Raw genomic sequence first — 17,007 nt, 5'->3', positions numbered from 1 at the left:
AGTGAAAAGTATAAGATACATATCTCCTGTCTCTCAAGGTAATTATGAGAAAAACATTTTTATGAATCTTAAACATTGTATAAATGTGAATTATTTCAAATGGAGTCATGATGTATTTTGATACGTATTATCGAGAAGTTAGGATTTAAAATAAATCATCTTTTTAAGGCATTAGCAGTTAGTCAGAAAATTAGCATTTATTAAGCACCTACTGTATGCCACCCATATTCATTTGCTTGTACCTCATCTTGGAAAATGAGAACAATGGTACCTGTCTTTCCAATTTAATGAGTTTGGACACATTCTTAAAAGGGACTTTTAACAGTTGCTTACCTTCTCTCAAAATTGGCAATGGGTGGGTCAATGGTATGACCACCTTTCCCTTTTCTCATAGCTCATCCCTAACAATTGTCTTGGTGGTACTGTGTTTTGTTTTGTTTTTTTTTTTTGGTAGGTGGCATTTTAAAAGTGGATTGTTAATGACACCCATTCCCAAGTCAGATGGCACAGTGGAAAGAGTTCTGAGGTCAGATCAGAGTATCTGCATTGGAATTCTATTTCTGCCCCTGACTACCTGTGAGACCTTGGCCAAATCATTTAACCTAGAGTCAGCTAGCTGGTATAATGGATAAAGCATTGGAGGTGGACCCAGGAAGTCCTGGGTTGAAATCCACCTTGGACTTGCTGTGTGATCCTAGACAAATCACTTGACATCTTGTGCCTCAGTTTCCTCATCTATAAAAATGAGAGTAATTATAACAATGGTCTCCCAATGTTGTCATGAGGATTAAAGGAAATTTTATGTGTGTATATATACATATATATGTGTGTGTGTGTGTGTGTGTAACACTTTGCAAATCTTAAAGCGCAAAATAATTTCTAGCTATTACAACTTTAATGGGCTTCAGTGTTCTCTTCTTTAAAATGAAGAAGTAATTAAGCTAACTGCCTCTAAAATCAAGCAGCATTATTGTAGATTATTCTCTTCTAATGGTTGATCTAAGAAAGGTTTAAGCAGAAGTAAAACTCTGTTGCTTTGATCCTATATTTTATCCAATGAAGAACTTTCCTATCTTCCTATGTTAAAATAAAATATTCTATTAGGAAAGGTAGGGCTCACTTTAGAATCAAGAATTCCTACCTTTAACACATTAGTAATTATGTCATCTTGGGCAAATCAGTGAACCTCTCAATGCTACATTCAACCCTCTAAGACCAGAAATCTTAGAAATTCATACAGATAATTTTTCTGTCACTAACCAATGTTTTTTATGGAAGGAGTTTCTATCATGGGTGCTCCTCATACTGATGAAATCACAGGTCTGGACTACTTCCCCCTTCCCCCCACCAAGTGGGGTCTTATTAAATGGAATGTAAACAGTTGAGCCAAGACAAGCATTGGCTAATGAGGACAACTTCACCATGAATAGCCCTTTCAATATAGCAGGGTCTAGGAACAGCCATATCACACAGGCTACGGCTGGAAGTCAGGAGCCCTTATATTTGGACCTGTCTTAAATGAATCAAAGAGAATATTAAAGTGACCTTTTTCTCCAGTATCTTTACAAAAGGAAAAATAAACAAAAAAGCTCTCAAATAAAGTTATTTTCCATAACCTCTCCAGCAATATTTCCTGCTCCTCGTTGCAGATAATCATGATTATAATGACTGATTTTCATGTAACACTTTAGGTTTTAATAATACTAATAGTATTTATATGGTGCTAAGAATTTCAATGTTTTGCCTATGGCATCACATTTGATTTCAATAACCCTGTAAAGTATTATTAGCCCCAATGTACAGATTAGGAAACTGAGGCAGACAGAAGTTAAATGACTTGTCTAGCGATACACAGTAATTTTCTGAGGCAGGATTTGAATTCAGATTTTCCTAACTCTAAACCCAACATTCTAACTAATGAGCCACCTAGCTGCTTTACAAAACACTTTTTGGTCATTATCTAATGTGAGTTTCATAGTAGGCACTTTTATTGTTATTGTTCAGTTGTCTCAGTCATGTCTGACTCTTTGTGACCCTATTTGGAATTTTCTTGGCAAAGACACTAGAGTGGTTTTCAGGAAAATCCTAATTGTGTGACCCTGGGAAAGTCACTTAACCTCCTTTGGCCTTGGTTTTGTCCTCTGTAAAATGTGGATAAGAATACTACCTAATTCCCAGGGTTAATTTGAGGATCAAATGAAATCTCATGTATTAAGTGTTACATAAATGCTACAGATCATTATATAGTCTTTTCTCAGAGAGGGGGACTCAGTTATGGAATGAAACATATAATATCACATATGATCATGCATATTCATTGCTTTACTATACTTTGGTACAAGGAAGGCTTTTGTTGGATAGTCAGTATTGAGAAGTGAGAACTGTTGGGGTTTTTTTTTTAAATCATCAATAAAACATTCTTTAGGGGGAAGGCATGATACATGCAAGGAATCTAGAAGTCTAAAGAAAATGCATTCATCAAAACGAGTTCTCTCCCGTCCCTGCCCCCCCCCCAACCTTTCCTCTTCTTCTTCTAATGAACAACACATCTTGGAGAGCAGTGAAATAGCAGGTTTCATATTCTAGGTGTTTTGCCCCTTGATAATCACTAATTTCTGGCAAGGGGGTGAGGCAGACAGGTGGCAGTGCTAGGTTCCAATCAAGACTGGGGAAGGAAGATAGACAGAAATGTTCTCTCTCACCAGGATTAAAGGGGTCTGGGTTTAATCCTCTGTCTGGGAAGGGAAAAAAATTCTTACAGGGGCCCAGATCTGTGATATTCATTAAAAGCAAAATGTACTGTACAAAGACGTATAAAAAGAGAAGGGTTTGTTGGCTCTGTTTTACAGGAGTGGCTAACCCAATAGCAACAAGTGAATTTCATCCCAAGGATTGGAGAAACCCCCTCTCCCCCATACAAGGCCCTAGCAATGCTGCCTATGGCAGACCGATTCAAAATAATGTTTTTCTTCCATATTCCACCACACCCTTCTCCGTTCTCCATGACTTTTCCTCTCAGTATACTCACCAGTATTTCCGAAGGTAAAAACATTTCCTATGGCAAATAACAACGATTGTGTTGAATCAACTTGAACTACTCCCCCTTCTCTCTTCTTTGTAAGATCCCGGCTTCCTTCCACTGCCTCCAGGAGACTTTTCCTGATACACTCATTTTTAGTGTTTGATGATTTTGAATGGAGTATGTGCGTGAGCAGGGAAGTACAATGAGATGAGTACTGGAGTCAGAGGACCTAGGTTCAAATCCTGTTTCTGAAGATGACTGTGTGACTTTGGGAAAGTTATTTCACCTCCATGGGTCTCAGTTTCCTCATATGTAAAATTTTGGGATTGGACTCAGTGGCCTCTGAGATCTAGATCTGTGAACATTTTTGTATCTTGCCAGGAGAATGTAAAGGCAGAAACTGTCTTTCTCGTCCTTAAATACCTACCACTAGTCCAGAGCCCTGTGCATAGTAGGGGCTTAATGTCTGCTTGTGGAGTTGAATTCTTGAACCGAACTGAATTTAGCCCTTCCACCATTCTCATGAATGAGATGCCTGCCAGTGGAATCCATAGACCAAGGAACTGGCTCACATAGTGACATTATCTGTAGGAGAGCTGTCATCCCTGCCAAGCCCTGTAATTACTTGCTCCTCATTCTGTTTCCAACAAATTATAAATCACCTCCAGGACTGTATCTCCCAGATTACCAGAAAATGTTACCAGACCTTGGAAAAAATTAGTAGATTTTGAGTCAACACTAAGACTGCCCTTACCCCTCTTCTGTAAGTCAGAAATGGTGGGAAGGGGAGCTTGGGTCAGAGTTTATTTTTGGATCGAGTTAACTAAATATACCCATGTTTTCCTGGTCGAATCACACTCCCTTTTGACCTGAATGAATTACTAAAACCACTGCTCCTCCCCTCTGTTTTCCTTTAAAGGCGATGGCAGAGGGTGGGGTGGGGCTGAGGGTGGAGGAAAGAGCTGAGTATGGTTTAGTCGAGATCCAGGGAGTGTGAATTCCCATCTCCCTCCACACACAGCAGCTCCCAGTCCAGTGGGACAGATGTGAATCAAGCCTCAGGCAGCTGGCTCAGCTTCCCGAGCCTGACGTCAGATTGGGTGACACCTCTCCCCTCTCCTCTCTGCCTCCCAGGCAAAAGTGACAGTAGGAGCAAAGCCTCACCCTAGGATTGGCCAAAAAAGTTGGCAAGTCCTCAGTGATTGGCTGGCAAGGTTTTAGAGGGAGTCCTGTTCTCCAATTAAAGCCGCCTGAATCAGACTGGCTCAATGCAGAGCTCACAACTGGAATTGGAGTATTATTATCCATCTCTCAACATCTCCCAGACATCAGTCATTCAGAGAAGAGCTCCTCACAGCTCTTCGTGCAGTCAGTCCATCACACTGCAAACCTGAACCTGCCTCTGTTCAAAAAGAAAAGGCGAAACTGACAATGGAGCTGAACCCTGCGGTCCAAAAGGTGAGCTGAGATTTTATTTACCTTGGTTAACTTTCTTTTCCTACCTTTCCAAAGCTTACCTGGAATTCTCAGGATGATCAGGTATTTGATTTTTTTTTTCTCTCTGATTCTCACCAAACCCAATGCCCCCATGAAAAGTTCCAGTTCCCTCTAGGCACCAAGGTGATGGGCTCCTGAATCTATTGGTTCACAGTCACTAAAAACCAAACTAGGTCATTGTAGGTGATCTGATTCACATCATTGCCTTCATGAAAGTTTAAATAGAAGTTTTAATTTGACAGATGAAACTTGTCTGTTCTCTTTCTCTCCAGCACCGGGTAGAAAGGAGCAGATTTTTCATTTTTCAAAGTGAAAATGTTTTGCCAAAAGGGAAATTCTCCTTTTGCTTTTATCCTTGGGGTTTCTCCTGCACTCATTCCAGTCATGGCCAAAACTGCTTCTTCAGTGGCTGACATTGGCAGCTGGAGCAGTAATTCCAGCACAAGGGAACTCACTTCTGTCCCCGGGGTCTGCACATTTCCCTCTTGAGAAGGGTTGGCCAGAAGCCCAGCAGGCAGTGTGTAAAGAATCACAGGTCACAGGAAATCAAGCTGAGGGAGAGGGCTTCAGTTGTTCCTGTAGCTTAAAAACATGCTGTTTACCTGGACCACAGTCAAAGGAAAAGAAAAAGTTTGAGAATCATCGAACGCTAGGCAGAATAGGGAGGGACCACAGAAAGTGTCTAGTTGAACGCTGTTATTTCACAGCTGAGAATTTTGAGACTCAAAAATGAGATGTGACTTACCCAAGGTCATATGGTTAGACCACTAGAACTAGCTAGGGACTAGGAAGTTGAACTATGGATGTGTAAGGCACTTTCCCTGTTCCATGTGACGCCTGTAAGATTAAGCACTGGGAGGAGTCTAACAGTTCACCTACTCTAACCCTTCATTTTAGAAAAGACAACGCTTTAGAGATACCAATAGAGAAGTGACAACTTGTCCAAAATCACCCAAGTGGCAAGTAATAGAACCAGGATTTGAACTCCGGCCTTCTGACTCAAATAAGTGTTCCTTCCAATGCTCCTCACTAAAATTGGAAAGTGTAGACTTCACTAGGGGACTTGGGTGATGAGAGAAGGTGAAATGCCAATCCATCGATGCACCTTCTTGCTATTTACCCTGTGAAGGACTGATCAACAGATTTCAAAGGCAAGATTTCCAGAGGTGGATCTTTGAAGAATTCCATTTATGGGCCATTTCCCACTGCAGGCCCTCTACCTGATCACATGCTGCTTAAAGGCTTCTGCAGAACCTATAGCCTAGAATCTATAAATTATACAGGGAACAGCCTTGGTCTGGAACACCAATGGCAACAGTCATTATTACCTTATATGACAATACCTTGATTCAGTTATAGAATAGCAGGCATTTTATCCACCTGTTCAAAAATCCACAAAACATGAAATAGAACAGTAGGAGAGCTGTCTGAAGACCAAATCTGTCTGAACTCCATCAAAAGGGTAATTAGACAATAATAATAACAGATGTTAATAAATCATAATAAGGCATTGACATAGAGCACTTTAAAGTCTGCAAAGCATCTTATTTTATTTAGATTATCTCACTTGAGCCTTCCAATAGCTCTGTGAAATAGGAGCCCCAGTTCTTAAGCCCATTTTACAAAGGAGGAAATTGAGACTTAAAGAGGTAAAGTTACTTTACCATGGTCACTAAGCTAGTATTAGCAGCTGGCTGCAGTTTGCCACATTACTTCAGTAAGTGTCGAGAGATGGAAAATAAGGGCATGTATGCCAACCTGTGGGGAAAAATACATGATCCAAATACTGATAGAGTGATCATCGTTTCATTTTCATTTTGGGGAGTAGGGAATCAAGAAAGATTGTTCCACCAGTGGATGTTTTCTGCCCAAACTTCCTTCCTAGACCTAGTGAAGTTTGCAGTAAGAGAAAGAGCACACTCCTCTAGAAATTTTGTGATTTTGTCTTTTGGCCAAAGCTAACTAATTGCTAATGAGGGTGGCAGGCCCAAGCTTGCTTGAGCAGCATGCAAATAGCCCCATTTTGTTTTTCGTATGGCAATTTTGTTTTCTTTTGCATGGGAAAATGGGATTATCTGGCTTAAAGGAAGAACATTTTCTCCTCCTTACCACCATCAAATGCCAACTTCTCTGGCCTACACAGGGTGGATTTTCCATTAGGATCTAATTACAGGCTTAGAAAAGGTATGTGATGGTGCAGAGATGAAAGAAAAGATATTTTATGCCTCTTGGGATTGTGACAATCAAAAAGATGAGTATGGCTTCAGAGGTTACTGAGTGTCTCACGTACAAAAAAGAAAGAAAAATAGGGGGGTTGGTGGGAGAGTGGGATTGGTTGTGCTGGAAAGACTAGCAGTCATGAAGTTTCATGTCCTTTCAAATGCATGTCGGAATGTTTTATTGTCTTTTTACTTATTAAATTGACAACTGGGTTGCCTTATGCCATTTGCCTGGTGGTTGCATAATCGCAGACGTTTTGGAAACAACTTCAGAAGAATTTAGATTTGAAGAGGATATGATTACAGATGAAGTCATTTCGATGAACTTACAAAAGAACATAAAATAAACTCCCTTCCCCCCACCAAAAAAAAAAAATCTAATGACACTGAACTGCCTCCAGGGTCTTGCCTTGATGATTTGATTTTTACTTAGTGGAGTAAACCTGACAGCTGCACTTGAGAAGTCGTATTGGCTACTCAGAGAGAGGGGTGTTCAAAAGGAGAGAGCTTCCTACAAAATGGGGAGATCCTGGAATCATGAATTTAGAGTTGGATGGGACTATAGAGACCACCAAATTCAATTCCCTGATTTTACAGATGAGGATAGTGAAGCCTAGAAAGATCTGATGGTTTATCCAACGTTACTCAATTAAAAAAGCAGAGCTAGACTTTGAACCTCAATCCTTTGGCCCCAGACCCCAATGTTCTTTCCTCTGTACAACATTACCTACTAGAAATCCTGGTGCTGGGTTATTCTGTTGGACACAGACTCTCGGAAGCCATCTCATGCAAGCCATACCTGCACAAGAATTCCCTCTACACTAAACCTTATAAAGGCCTATCTAACCTTTACCTAAAAAATCTTCAGCTAGGGGGAACCCACCACCTCCAGTTGTGGCTCATTCTACTTTGGGATAGCTGGAATCATTAAGCATGTTTCTTTATATCAAGTTAAATTTGCCTTTTTCAACTTCCTGCTAGTATTCTTCACAGTCCTCTGGGGCCATACAGAAAAAAAGGAATCTTTATACTCTGTGGTTACTCTTTTAATATTAAAGTCCTTTTTGGAACATCAATTTCATTGGTCTTCATGAAGTTGAGGCCTTTCCCCATACTGGTTGTACTCCTCCAAGTTTATAGATGCAGCCTCTAAAAAGGGCTCCTCAGGACTGAACACAGAATTCCAGTTGTGGTCTGAACAGGGCTTTCTTGTGTGCACAATTCCAAAAGAGCTGATGCAAAATCACTAACACCCTCTGAAAATAGATAACAGATAACAAGAGCTGATGCTTATATTACCCATGAGGGTTTGTTTTTGGTTATTTGTTTTTAAGTAAATTTATAGAGATGTCTTTTGATTCCTTTAAGGCTTTCAAAGCACTTGGATCATATTTGAGCCTCACCACAATCTTTTGAGGATTACTGGCGTCCTTATTCCCATTTTGCAGTTGAGAAAACTGAGACAAAAATGACTTGCCTATAGCCATACAGTTAGTGAATGTCAGCATTGGGAGCTGGATCCTGGTGTCTTCTAACACCAAATCCAAGGTTCTTTCTCCTATACTGTCCTACTAACAACTCTGATGTTTTATTATATAGTCCTTGCAAGAACAACACTTATCCAAAGCATTTGCTAAGGAATTTTGCAAATCTGAAACAAAGTACCAGCAAGCACCTTAACACTTTTGTGGTGGTTGTTGTGTAATTATGTCTGACTCTTTGTGATCCCATTTGGGGTTTTCTTGGCAAAAATATTGGAGTGATTTGCTATTTCTTTCTCCAGCTCATTTTAAAGATGAGGAAACTGAGGCAAACAGGGTTAAATGACTTGTCCAGGGCCACACAACTATTAAATATAGGACAGTGGATTTGAATTCAGGTCTTCCTGAGTCCAGGCCCACTGTTCTATCCACTATGCCACCTAATCACAGTTATCCCTATGTAATCACATTATCCTAGACTTGGGGCTAGAAAGGACTTCAGAGTCACATGGTCTAATTCTCTTATTTTACAGATGAGGAAATTGAGATCCAGTGAGAAGCTGTGAGTAATAGAAGATATTTAAACATCGCTGGTTTACAGTGATGCAGTAAGACTTAGAACAGCCATTCTAGATAGTAACTGAGCTGAGTTTGGAACCAAGGCCATCTGACTCCAGATCTGCCTTTCTTTCTAACTTCCCTCCCCCTAATAAGATTCTTTATGCCCCTCTCCCCCTTATACAAAAGCATATTGTCAAAAGAAGAGGCAGTGGGACAGAGTAGAAAGAGCACCAGATTTCCTTCTGAATCTGTCCAGCCTGAGTCTCTGTCTAGAGCCACACTCATGCATTACCAACTGTCTTATGGTTTTTCCATAAGCCTCTCCTGAGCAAGTCACTTAATTTTCTTTGGGTCTTAATTTCTTCATCAAGCAAAATACAGGCATGTAATAAATGACCTTTAAATTCCCTTCCAGCTTGAAATCTACCATCCCAAGTGACTTGCCAGAGCTTGCTGGGTGTCTCTAGACTTTCCTGTATCACATCTTTCTTCCTCTTATCTTGCTCCAGGATAGATCTCCCCCTGGTACTTGGTGGACCTTCCCTGATTTCACCTCTCATTCCTGTACTGTTCTTCTTGGCAAGGTCTCTAGGCAAGTGATCCAATATAAACATGGCTCCTGGGGAATTGACATTGGCTCCTTTCGTCTTCAAAACATACTAAGCCATCCCTTAAAGACTTTAATTACTATGACATTGGAAGGATGCCCATAGGTATAACTCCTTAGGCCCAAAATAAGCTAGAGGAGAATACTCCCTGTGTCAGTGCCTCTGAAAATTAATGCTAAAGATGTAACTTTAAAATCGAGGATTTTTATGGTATTATGTGGATACTTTTCAATTCCCAGATTCTTGAAGATTTGCAACTGATATTTGCAAAGACAGCCAATTTTAGATTACTTGTGGCTATAGGGAGAGTGGGGATCATTAAAACTCAGAGAAGAGTTGGCAATCTCAGCTTTTAAGCCTTCAGTTTCAGAATCAGCACAGAGTTTACCCATGTAGCAAACATCTTTTAGGAGTCTACTGTATTCAGGGAACTGTAGCAGGTACTGGAATAACAAAGAAAGGCAAATTTGCTCCTGACTTCTAGGAGCTTATATATTGGGGGGTAGGATTCCATACACACAAAGATAAGGGAATTAGAATTTAGTTTGTGGAAGGAAAGAAAAAGTGCTTACTTGACTCTATTAGCATGCAAACATATTCATTGATTGGAGTTTAGTCTTCCCTTGACTCACTGCCTCATCAAACAATTAAAAGAATATGAGCCCCTCACCATTGTTAAGAAGAGCAGAAAGGAATGGTTAGCCTGGAACAGAAGAGGCTCTAGGGGCATCATGACTATAGCTAATGGCTTTTTGATTGGTTTCTTTTAACTAGTTGCCTCCATTTTTTCCCCAACTCCAATCCATCCTCCACTCAACAAATCTGACTATATCACCCACTCTTCAATATATTACAATGGCTCCCTGTTCCTACCAGAATCAAATACAAAGCAGTCTATTTGGTATTTCAAGTCCTTCATAACCCAGCCCTTTTCTATGTTTCTTACTGGACAGAGAAAGGAAGTGCTTTGCCCAACATCACACAACTAGTGACAGGCAGAATTTGAACTCAAGTCATGTTAGGCTGGTCCAAAAATTTATCCCTGCTAGAGACAAAAGAATGATTCTTCGGAGGATCTTAGCTCAAGAATGAGAGAGGACCAACTCTTTTATATCACCATGGAGACCCAAAGACTTTAAAAGACCTTCCCAATGTCATACAAGTATTAAGTACCTTATGCAAGATTTTAACCCAAGGTCCTGGGGATACAGATTTCTAAATACCTGAAAGCCAACATGAGAAATCTTCTGTTGTTCAAAATAAAATCTTCATTTTAAAAGACACATGTCACCATTCAAGGACTCCACTGAGATGATTAAAAGAACTTGTCTCTGTAAGGAGAATTCTTAACATAACCTCTAAGGTGATAATATGTACATGCCCCTTAGTTTTGGAATTTTCTAGTGCATATGTTGGTAATTTACAACATTTTCAAAATGTATAAGCTATCAGGGGCAGCTAAGGGGGCTCCATGGTGCACAGAGCATAGGTCTGGAGTTAGGAAGACTTGAATTCAAATCCAGCACCAGACATTTACTAGTCGTGTGACCCATTTGCCTCACTTTCCTCATCTGTTAAATGAGCTGGAGGAAAATGACAAAATCACTCTTTGCCAAGAAAACCCCAAATGGGGTCACAAAGAGTTGGACCCCACTGAGAAAACAACTAAACAACAACACTGAGCTATCCATCTCATCTCCTATATGCACAACACCTTTTCTAAGAGCTGGATTTTTTTCAGCACTCTCACTTCAATCAAGTCCATGATGGAAGTGTATAATTTACTCAAAAGTCTCACTTTTTATTATAATTGAAGCAACAAAAGTAGATGGCTTTACAGGAAATATGCCTGATGTATACAGCACACACAGGAACACACACACACACACACACACACACTCATAAATACAAAACACTTGCTTTTCTTCAAGCAGTCTAGCATCTCTGGGCTACTAATATGTACAACCTACAATGAGATAGAATCTGCAATCAACTTGTCTTACCCTTCAGAGCTAAAAATAGGGACAGGTAGAGGTCCAGGAAGACATTCTGCTAAAACAAGGATTCTGGAGGTCAATGGTTATTGTTATAGGCTGTATGTGCAGATTATAGATTATGAAAAAAGTCTGATCCAGGATTCGCCAAACAACTCCCCAGATGTCAGACAGAAACTCCTTCCTCTTCTGACCACCCACTTTGCACTGATCTCTGTTGGTCCAGACCAGATGCATATTAACTACGAGCTAATGCCATTCTGAGGGGATAGCCATTTGATGGTTGGCTGAGGCAGCTGTTGCTGTCACCCTCCATGCCATAGGGATGTCCCCTGTTTCCCCTACGGACTCTTAAACTCTAGATGCAAATGGGGAAAAATAAAGGTGATAATTTTAAAGTAACCAAGAACACAATTTTAAACTTGTAAACTTCCTAAGAAAAGATGATAAACTGGATACTAGCACACTCAAAATATGTTTACCACATGTAAATACAGTCCATTTACTTCCTATGTCTAGATCTGGCCTTCAAAAGAATCCTAGAGATCCGCTGTCTTGAAGCTTCCAGGAAATACAAGTCCAGGGCACGTACTTGGCCTCTGGGATGTGTATCATTGCTTCTCTAATTGGTCTGACTCATGGTCTGCCTTGTAACATGTGAATCAGAACCAAACAAAACACTGGGTCCAAGCCCCCACTCGGACATACTTTAAAAGGAAATGCTATTTCTATTTCATAGGTCTATGAACACTGAAGAACCCGTTAGTAAACCCTTCAATCTTAAGAGAAAGAGCTGAGCAGTCTGGTTAGATGGCAGCTGTTTCCAATCCTGCCTGTTTGTTCATGGACTGATCTTGGTTTTTTGTACTTAAGCACTGGATTTTTTGTTAAAATTCCCTTTGAGGATGGAGTATGAATTAAACATAGACTGGTAAATAAGTTCAACAAAAATTTAAGTGCCTTCTATGACCTAGCCACTGTACTTGGAATTGAAGATACTGATGCAAAACAAAATGATCCTTACCCTCCACCAGTTTACATTTATTTTAATCTGAGTGGGGATGGGGGAGAGAAACTATAATACACAGCTAAAGAAATACGAAGGTATTGAGGATATTGTTAGTGAATGAAACAGTCTCCTGCCTCAAGAAGTTTACATTTTACTGGGGATTAAATCTGCAATCAAGATAAACCAATAGACAGACAGATGAGTAAATACCAAGAATATATAAAATTATGCAAAATTATTTCAAGAAGGAAGGAGTTCTGCTAACTCCCTTCAAGTATTTGGAAGCCTGTCCCATGGAAGAGGGATTAGACTTGTTCTATTTGGTCCACAGAGTCAGAAGATGAAAATAACAGAAGCAGATTTCTAGGTAGAGATCTTCTTAGCAAACAGCACTGTCCTAAAGTGCAGTAGGCCGACTTTTGGGGAGACCAGAGGTCTTCAAACAAGGGCTCTTATGGAACAAGGACCTTTGGAGATTGTCTGGTCAGAGACTGAGAGCTGGGATGTCACTAACTTAAGGGTGCTGAAGCCCATAGATGTTAAAAATGGCTGGCTTAAAGTCCCAGGGAGGATATTTTTCTGAGTTGGGATCTGAACTCAAGTGCTATGACTCCAAATCCAGCAAGAAAATTTAGTCCTTTTACCATGGCCCCACATGTGTTCATCATTGGGTGTAATCCCTTCTTTTGTCAAAGGATGACAAAGACTTGGCCAAGGTCACATCACTACTTGTTGTCATGAGTAGGAGAAGCAACTACCAATCCAGCATCCGCTCTTCTATATCACACTGTCTTGAATGATAAGGTAAAAGACAGACCTGTCTTCTCTACTTCTCAGTCAGGAGGGACATGTTATCCCTCATCCTCTCTATCTCCAGATGTCTAAGTTAAATTTAGGTCTTCTGTAGCCTACAAAAGTCAGTCGTAACCTCATTGATTCTTATCATATTACTATGGATAGAGATATGAAGAACTATATAAATCTACCATATTTCTTGTACTTTATCATTTTCTCAGTATTTTCATATTGGACCTGGAGTCAGGAGACCAGAGTTCAGATTTTGGCTCTGATAGTTCCTACTTGCGTAAACATGAGGCAAATCACATCACTCTTTAAGACTCAGATTCTTTACCAAAAAATAATGGATCTTTTATATTTTATATATAAAAAATGGGGCATTTATATTGCACCTGCTATGGATCAAGCACAATTCTAAGCACTTTTTAAATTAACATTATCTCATCTGATCCTCACCACAACCTTGTAAAGTAAGTGCTATTATTATTCCCACTTTACAGCCAAAGAAACTGAGGCAAACAGAGGTTAAGTGACTTGACCATGGTCTTCCTATGCTCTATCTGTTGCACTACCAGCTGCCTTAGTAACTGTAGTATCCTACTATCTGGGGTCCTGATGAAGAAAATGACTTTTTAAATCCTAGGGAGAAATAGAAATGGAAATTCACTATTCATTAAAACTTTTTCTTTTTCCCTCAACAGACTTAAGAGAGAAACAGATCAGGGATCATTGTTCTTCATTCATAGGATTGATCAATCATTGAAAGGGGAACTGAGAGAACTGATCTGATCAAGTTACCATAGCTAGAAAGTAACAAGGGCAGGACTCACCAAAGAGTCTCCAAATTCTATGCCTCTACATTAGGCTGTCACTGAAAAACCTTTTCTCAATTACACTGGATATGAATCCTAATGAGACCCATATCAGGTCTTGGGCAAAATTGTGAAGTGGGTGGGTGCTAGATACTCCTCTTACTTGTAATTCCCACTTTTTCCCTTTCATCTACTCCCATTGACTCTGGGGAAAACCCATTTGGGCATGCTTTCTTGTCCAAGGTCCCATGCTTACAAAATCACAGACTCTCGAAGCTAGGAGGGGCCCTAAATGCTCTTTGGTCTAACCCAACCTTGAAGAGCTTCCTTTATAATATCTCCCACAAGTGATCATCCAGGTTTGGCTTGAAGACATCTTGTAAAGGGACCCCATTCCCTCCTGAGGCAGCCCATTCTACTTTTGCAGAGCTCAAATTATTAACAATTATCCTTATATTAAGATCAAGTCTATCTTTTTGACACTCTTTCCCACCAGGGTCAAACTAAACAAAATTAATCTTTCTTCTACCTGCCAGATAGATATTATGCCCTGTCCCCAACAAAAGACCAATACAAGCCAATAAGCATTTATTAAGCACCTGTTGTGTACCAAGCAATGTGTTTAGCACTAGGGGTATCAAAAAAGACCAAAGACAGTCCCCTCTCTCAAGGAGTTCACAGTCTAATGGGGGAAACAATTTACAAAAAAAGAAAAAAAAGAAAAATACTATGTACCAATAAGATACATACAGGGTAAACTGAAGATAACCTCTGAAAGAAGGCAGAAACATTAGTGGGTATTGGGAAAGTCTCCTTGCAGAAGATGGGATTCCAGTTCCGTTGCCCAATCCTTATATGAACTCAAGGCCCCTTCTTATCCTCCCCTTAATATTCTCCAGTTTTTCAATGTCTTTCTTAAAATGCAGTATTTAAATCTAAGTCTTTGCCTCTCCCTCCCTCCCCAAATTAATCAGTCCTGTGTTCCAGACCTTCATAAGCATACTTTGATCTCTGCTACCAATATAATTGTGGCTACTAGAAGATTGATGTTTTGTTCTGTCCCATCTATCACATTTACATTTTAATAGGTTTCTTTGGAGCAATTGGCAAAGATATCACAGGTAGGCTGGCACTATTTTGGGTTGGGCATGCTTTTTGGTACCTTCTAAATCATATAATTCAAGTGGCTACCTTTTCTACATATATATATATATATATATATATACATATACATATGCATGTATAGGCTATTGTCACTCGATATTATTTTTATTTTTGTAGAAGACATATAGCTCTTTTATGAACACTGAAAATTTTGTTACATGTTAACAATGTCAACGGAACCAGAGCAAGCCATGCTTGGAGAAGGATGTTCCAAGAAGAGCAAATTCTCTCCTCTCATCTCACCCAGTAAGCAACCTGCCCTTTAGTGTTCCCATCTATTTGGACAGTATGACTAACAGCTTTTTCCAGGTACTAATTCACAAGGTTCCCAACAGAGGTCAATGAAACACATGAATCCATAAGAGGCCAAAGGGAATAGGATCTGCCTCATGCCTTGTCCAACTCCCTTATTAGGAAAGTGACTTACAGAGATCCCTGTCCCCCCTTGCCCTGGTTTCCTTAAAGACACATTGTCTGCCACCTGTCTCTCTAAATAAATGATTGTTCAGTCCCTGTTTTATTTTCTTATTCCTGGCTTCACTGCTTAAACTTTTATAAAAAGCAACCATTTCTTACACTCAACAGTGGTCTTGCTCAACAGAGAATGGGTTCATAGGAATATGAATTTAGAAGCAGAAGGGACCTTAGAATCCAGTCCTTTCATGTTGCACATAAAATGGAAGCTCAAAGTAGTTAACATATGCAAGGTCACACTGCAGGAAGCAAATAGCCAAGGTAGAATTCAAACCCAAGTCCTGTTATCTCCTATGAGTAAACAGTTGCATTTTTAAAGCTTATTGTGGGCTAGGTTTTTTTTCTCTTGAAAAATTTTAGACAATAATTATAATTTCATTGGTATAGGAAATTGAAGGTGAGCAAAAGCCCTCTCCCCAATCAAATCGGTACCTGTTCTTCCACTTATAGCCATAACCAGATGCCTGGATCACTGAGAAGTTAAAAGACTTGCTGAGGATGGACTCAGACCGAGGCCTGCTTCCTTCCCAGTACGTCATACTACCTCTAGTACCACTTTCTCTTACTGGATAACATACAAGAATATACAACTCATGGAAACGGATATGATTTAGAGCTACAAAGTACTAGATACACTCTAGTCCAACCTCTTAATTTTATTTTGAGAAAACTGAAGCCCAGAGGGTGAAGTGCCTGGTCAGAGGTCACACGGGTAACATAGAACTAGACCAGCTTCCTAACCCATGATTCCCTGATTCCAGCTCCAATGTGCTTTAAACTATAATATGTAGGGACAAGGGGCAGAGAGGTGGCACAGTGGATAGAGCACTGTGCCAGGAGTCAGGAAGATTCATCTTTCTTAGTTCAAATCAGTCCTCAGGTACTAGTTATATGACCCTAGACAAGTCACTCAACCCTGTTTGCCTCTGCTTTTTCATCTGTAAAATGAGCTGAAGAAGGAAATGGCAAACTACTCCAGTATCTTTGCCAAGAAAACCCCAAGTGAGCTCTTACAAAGAGTTGGACATGACTGAACAACAAAACAGCAGTATGTAGGAACTACATCTCTTTTCTATATCCTATTATCCTAACATAGTACTCTGTATCTAGCAGTTTTATAATAAATGCTTTTGGAATTTATTGAAGCTTGGATTAATCTTTTACCCATTTGGGTAAGCTTTGACCATAGAATCAGAAAGAGCATGCAGAAGTGTTACATACAACTAAATTTCACCTTCATTTCCAGTCCCATCTATCTGAATACTAATTGAGAAATTAATATCTTTGCCCTCTCATTCACTCCAGCTTTGTGACCTGAGGCAACATGTTTTAATTGACCCATACATATATAAAGTGCACTCCCTCCTT

At 39.8% G+C, this 17,007-nt stretch overlaps 1 protein-coding gene across 2 annotated transcripts in view; it reads left to right on the top strand.

The window, feature by feature from the left end:
* The first annotated feature begins 3,966 nt into the window (after nt 1-3,966).
* Nucleotides 3,967-17,007, top strand: part of LMCD1 (LIM and cysteine rich domains 1) — an 81,253-nt gene continuing 68,212 nt past the window's right edge. Inside the window, exon 1 of one of the 2 annotated variants that reach the window (XM_072598604.1) lies at nt 3,967-4,480. In XM_072598604.1, the coding sequence (XP_072454705.1) occupies nt 4,454-4,480 (27 nt within the window). In that variant the 5' untranslated portion in view covers nt 3,967-4,453. The remainder of the gene's footprint in view (nt 4,481-17,007) is intronic. The other variant, XM_072598606.1, reaches the window with a different exon arrangement.

Source organism: Notamacropus eugenii, chromosome 3, assembly GCF_028372415.1.
Source record: "Notamacropus eugenii isolate mMacEug1 chromosome 3, mMacEug1.pri_v2, whole genome shotgun sequence".
In the NCBI taxonomy this organism is placed as follows: Eukaryota; Metazoa; Chordata; class Mammalia; order Diprotodontia; family Macropodidae; genus Notamacropus; species Notamacropus eugenii.
This window is presented reverse-complemented; position numbering and strand designations above follow the sequence as displayed.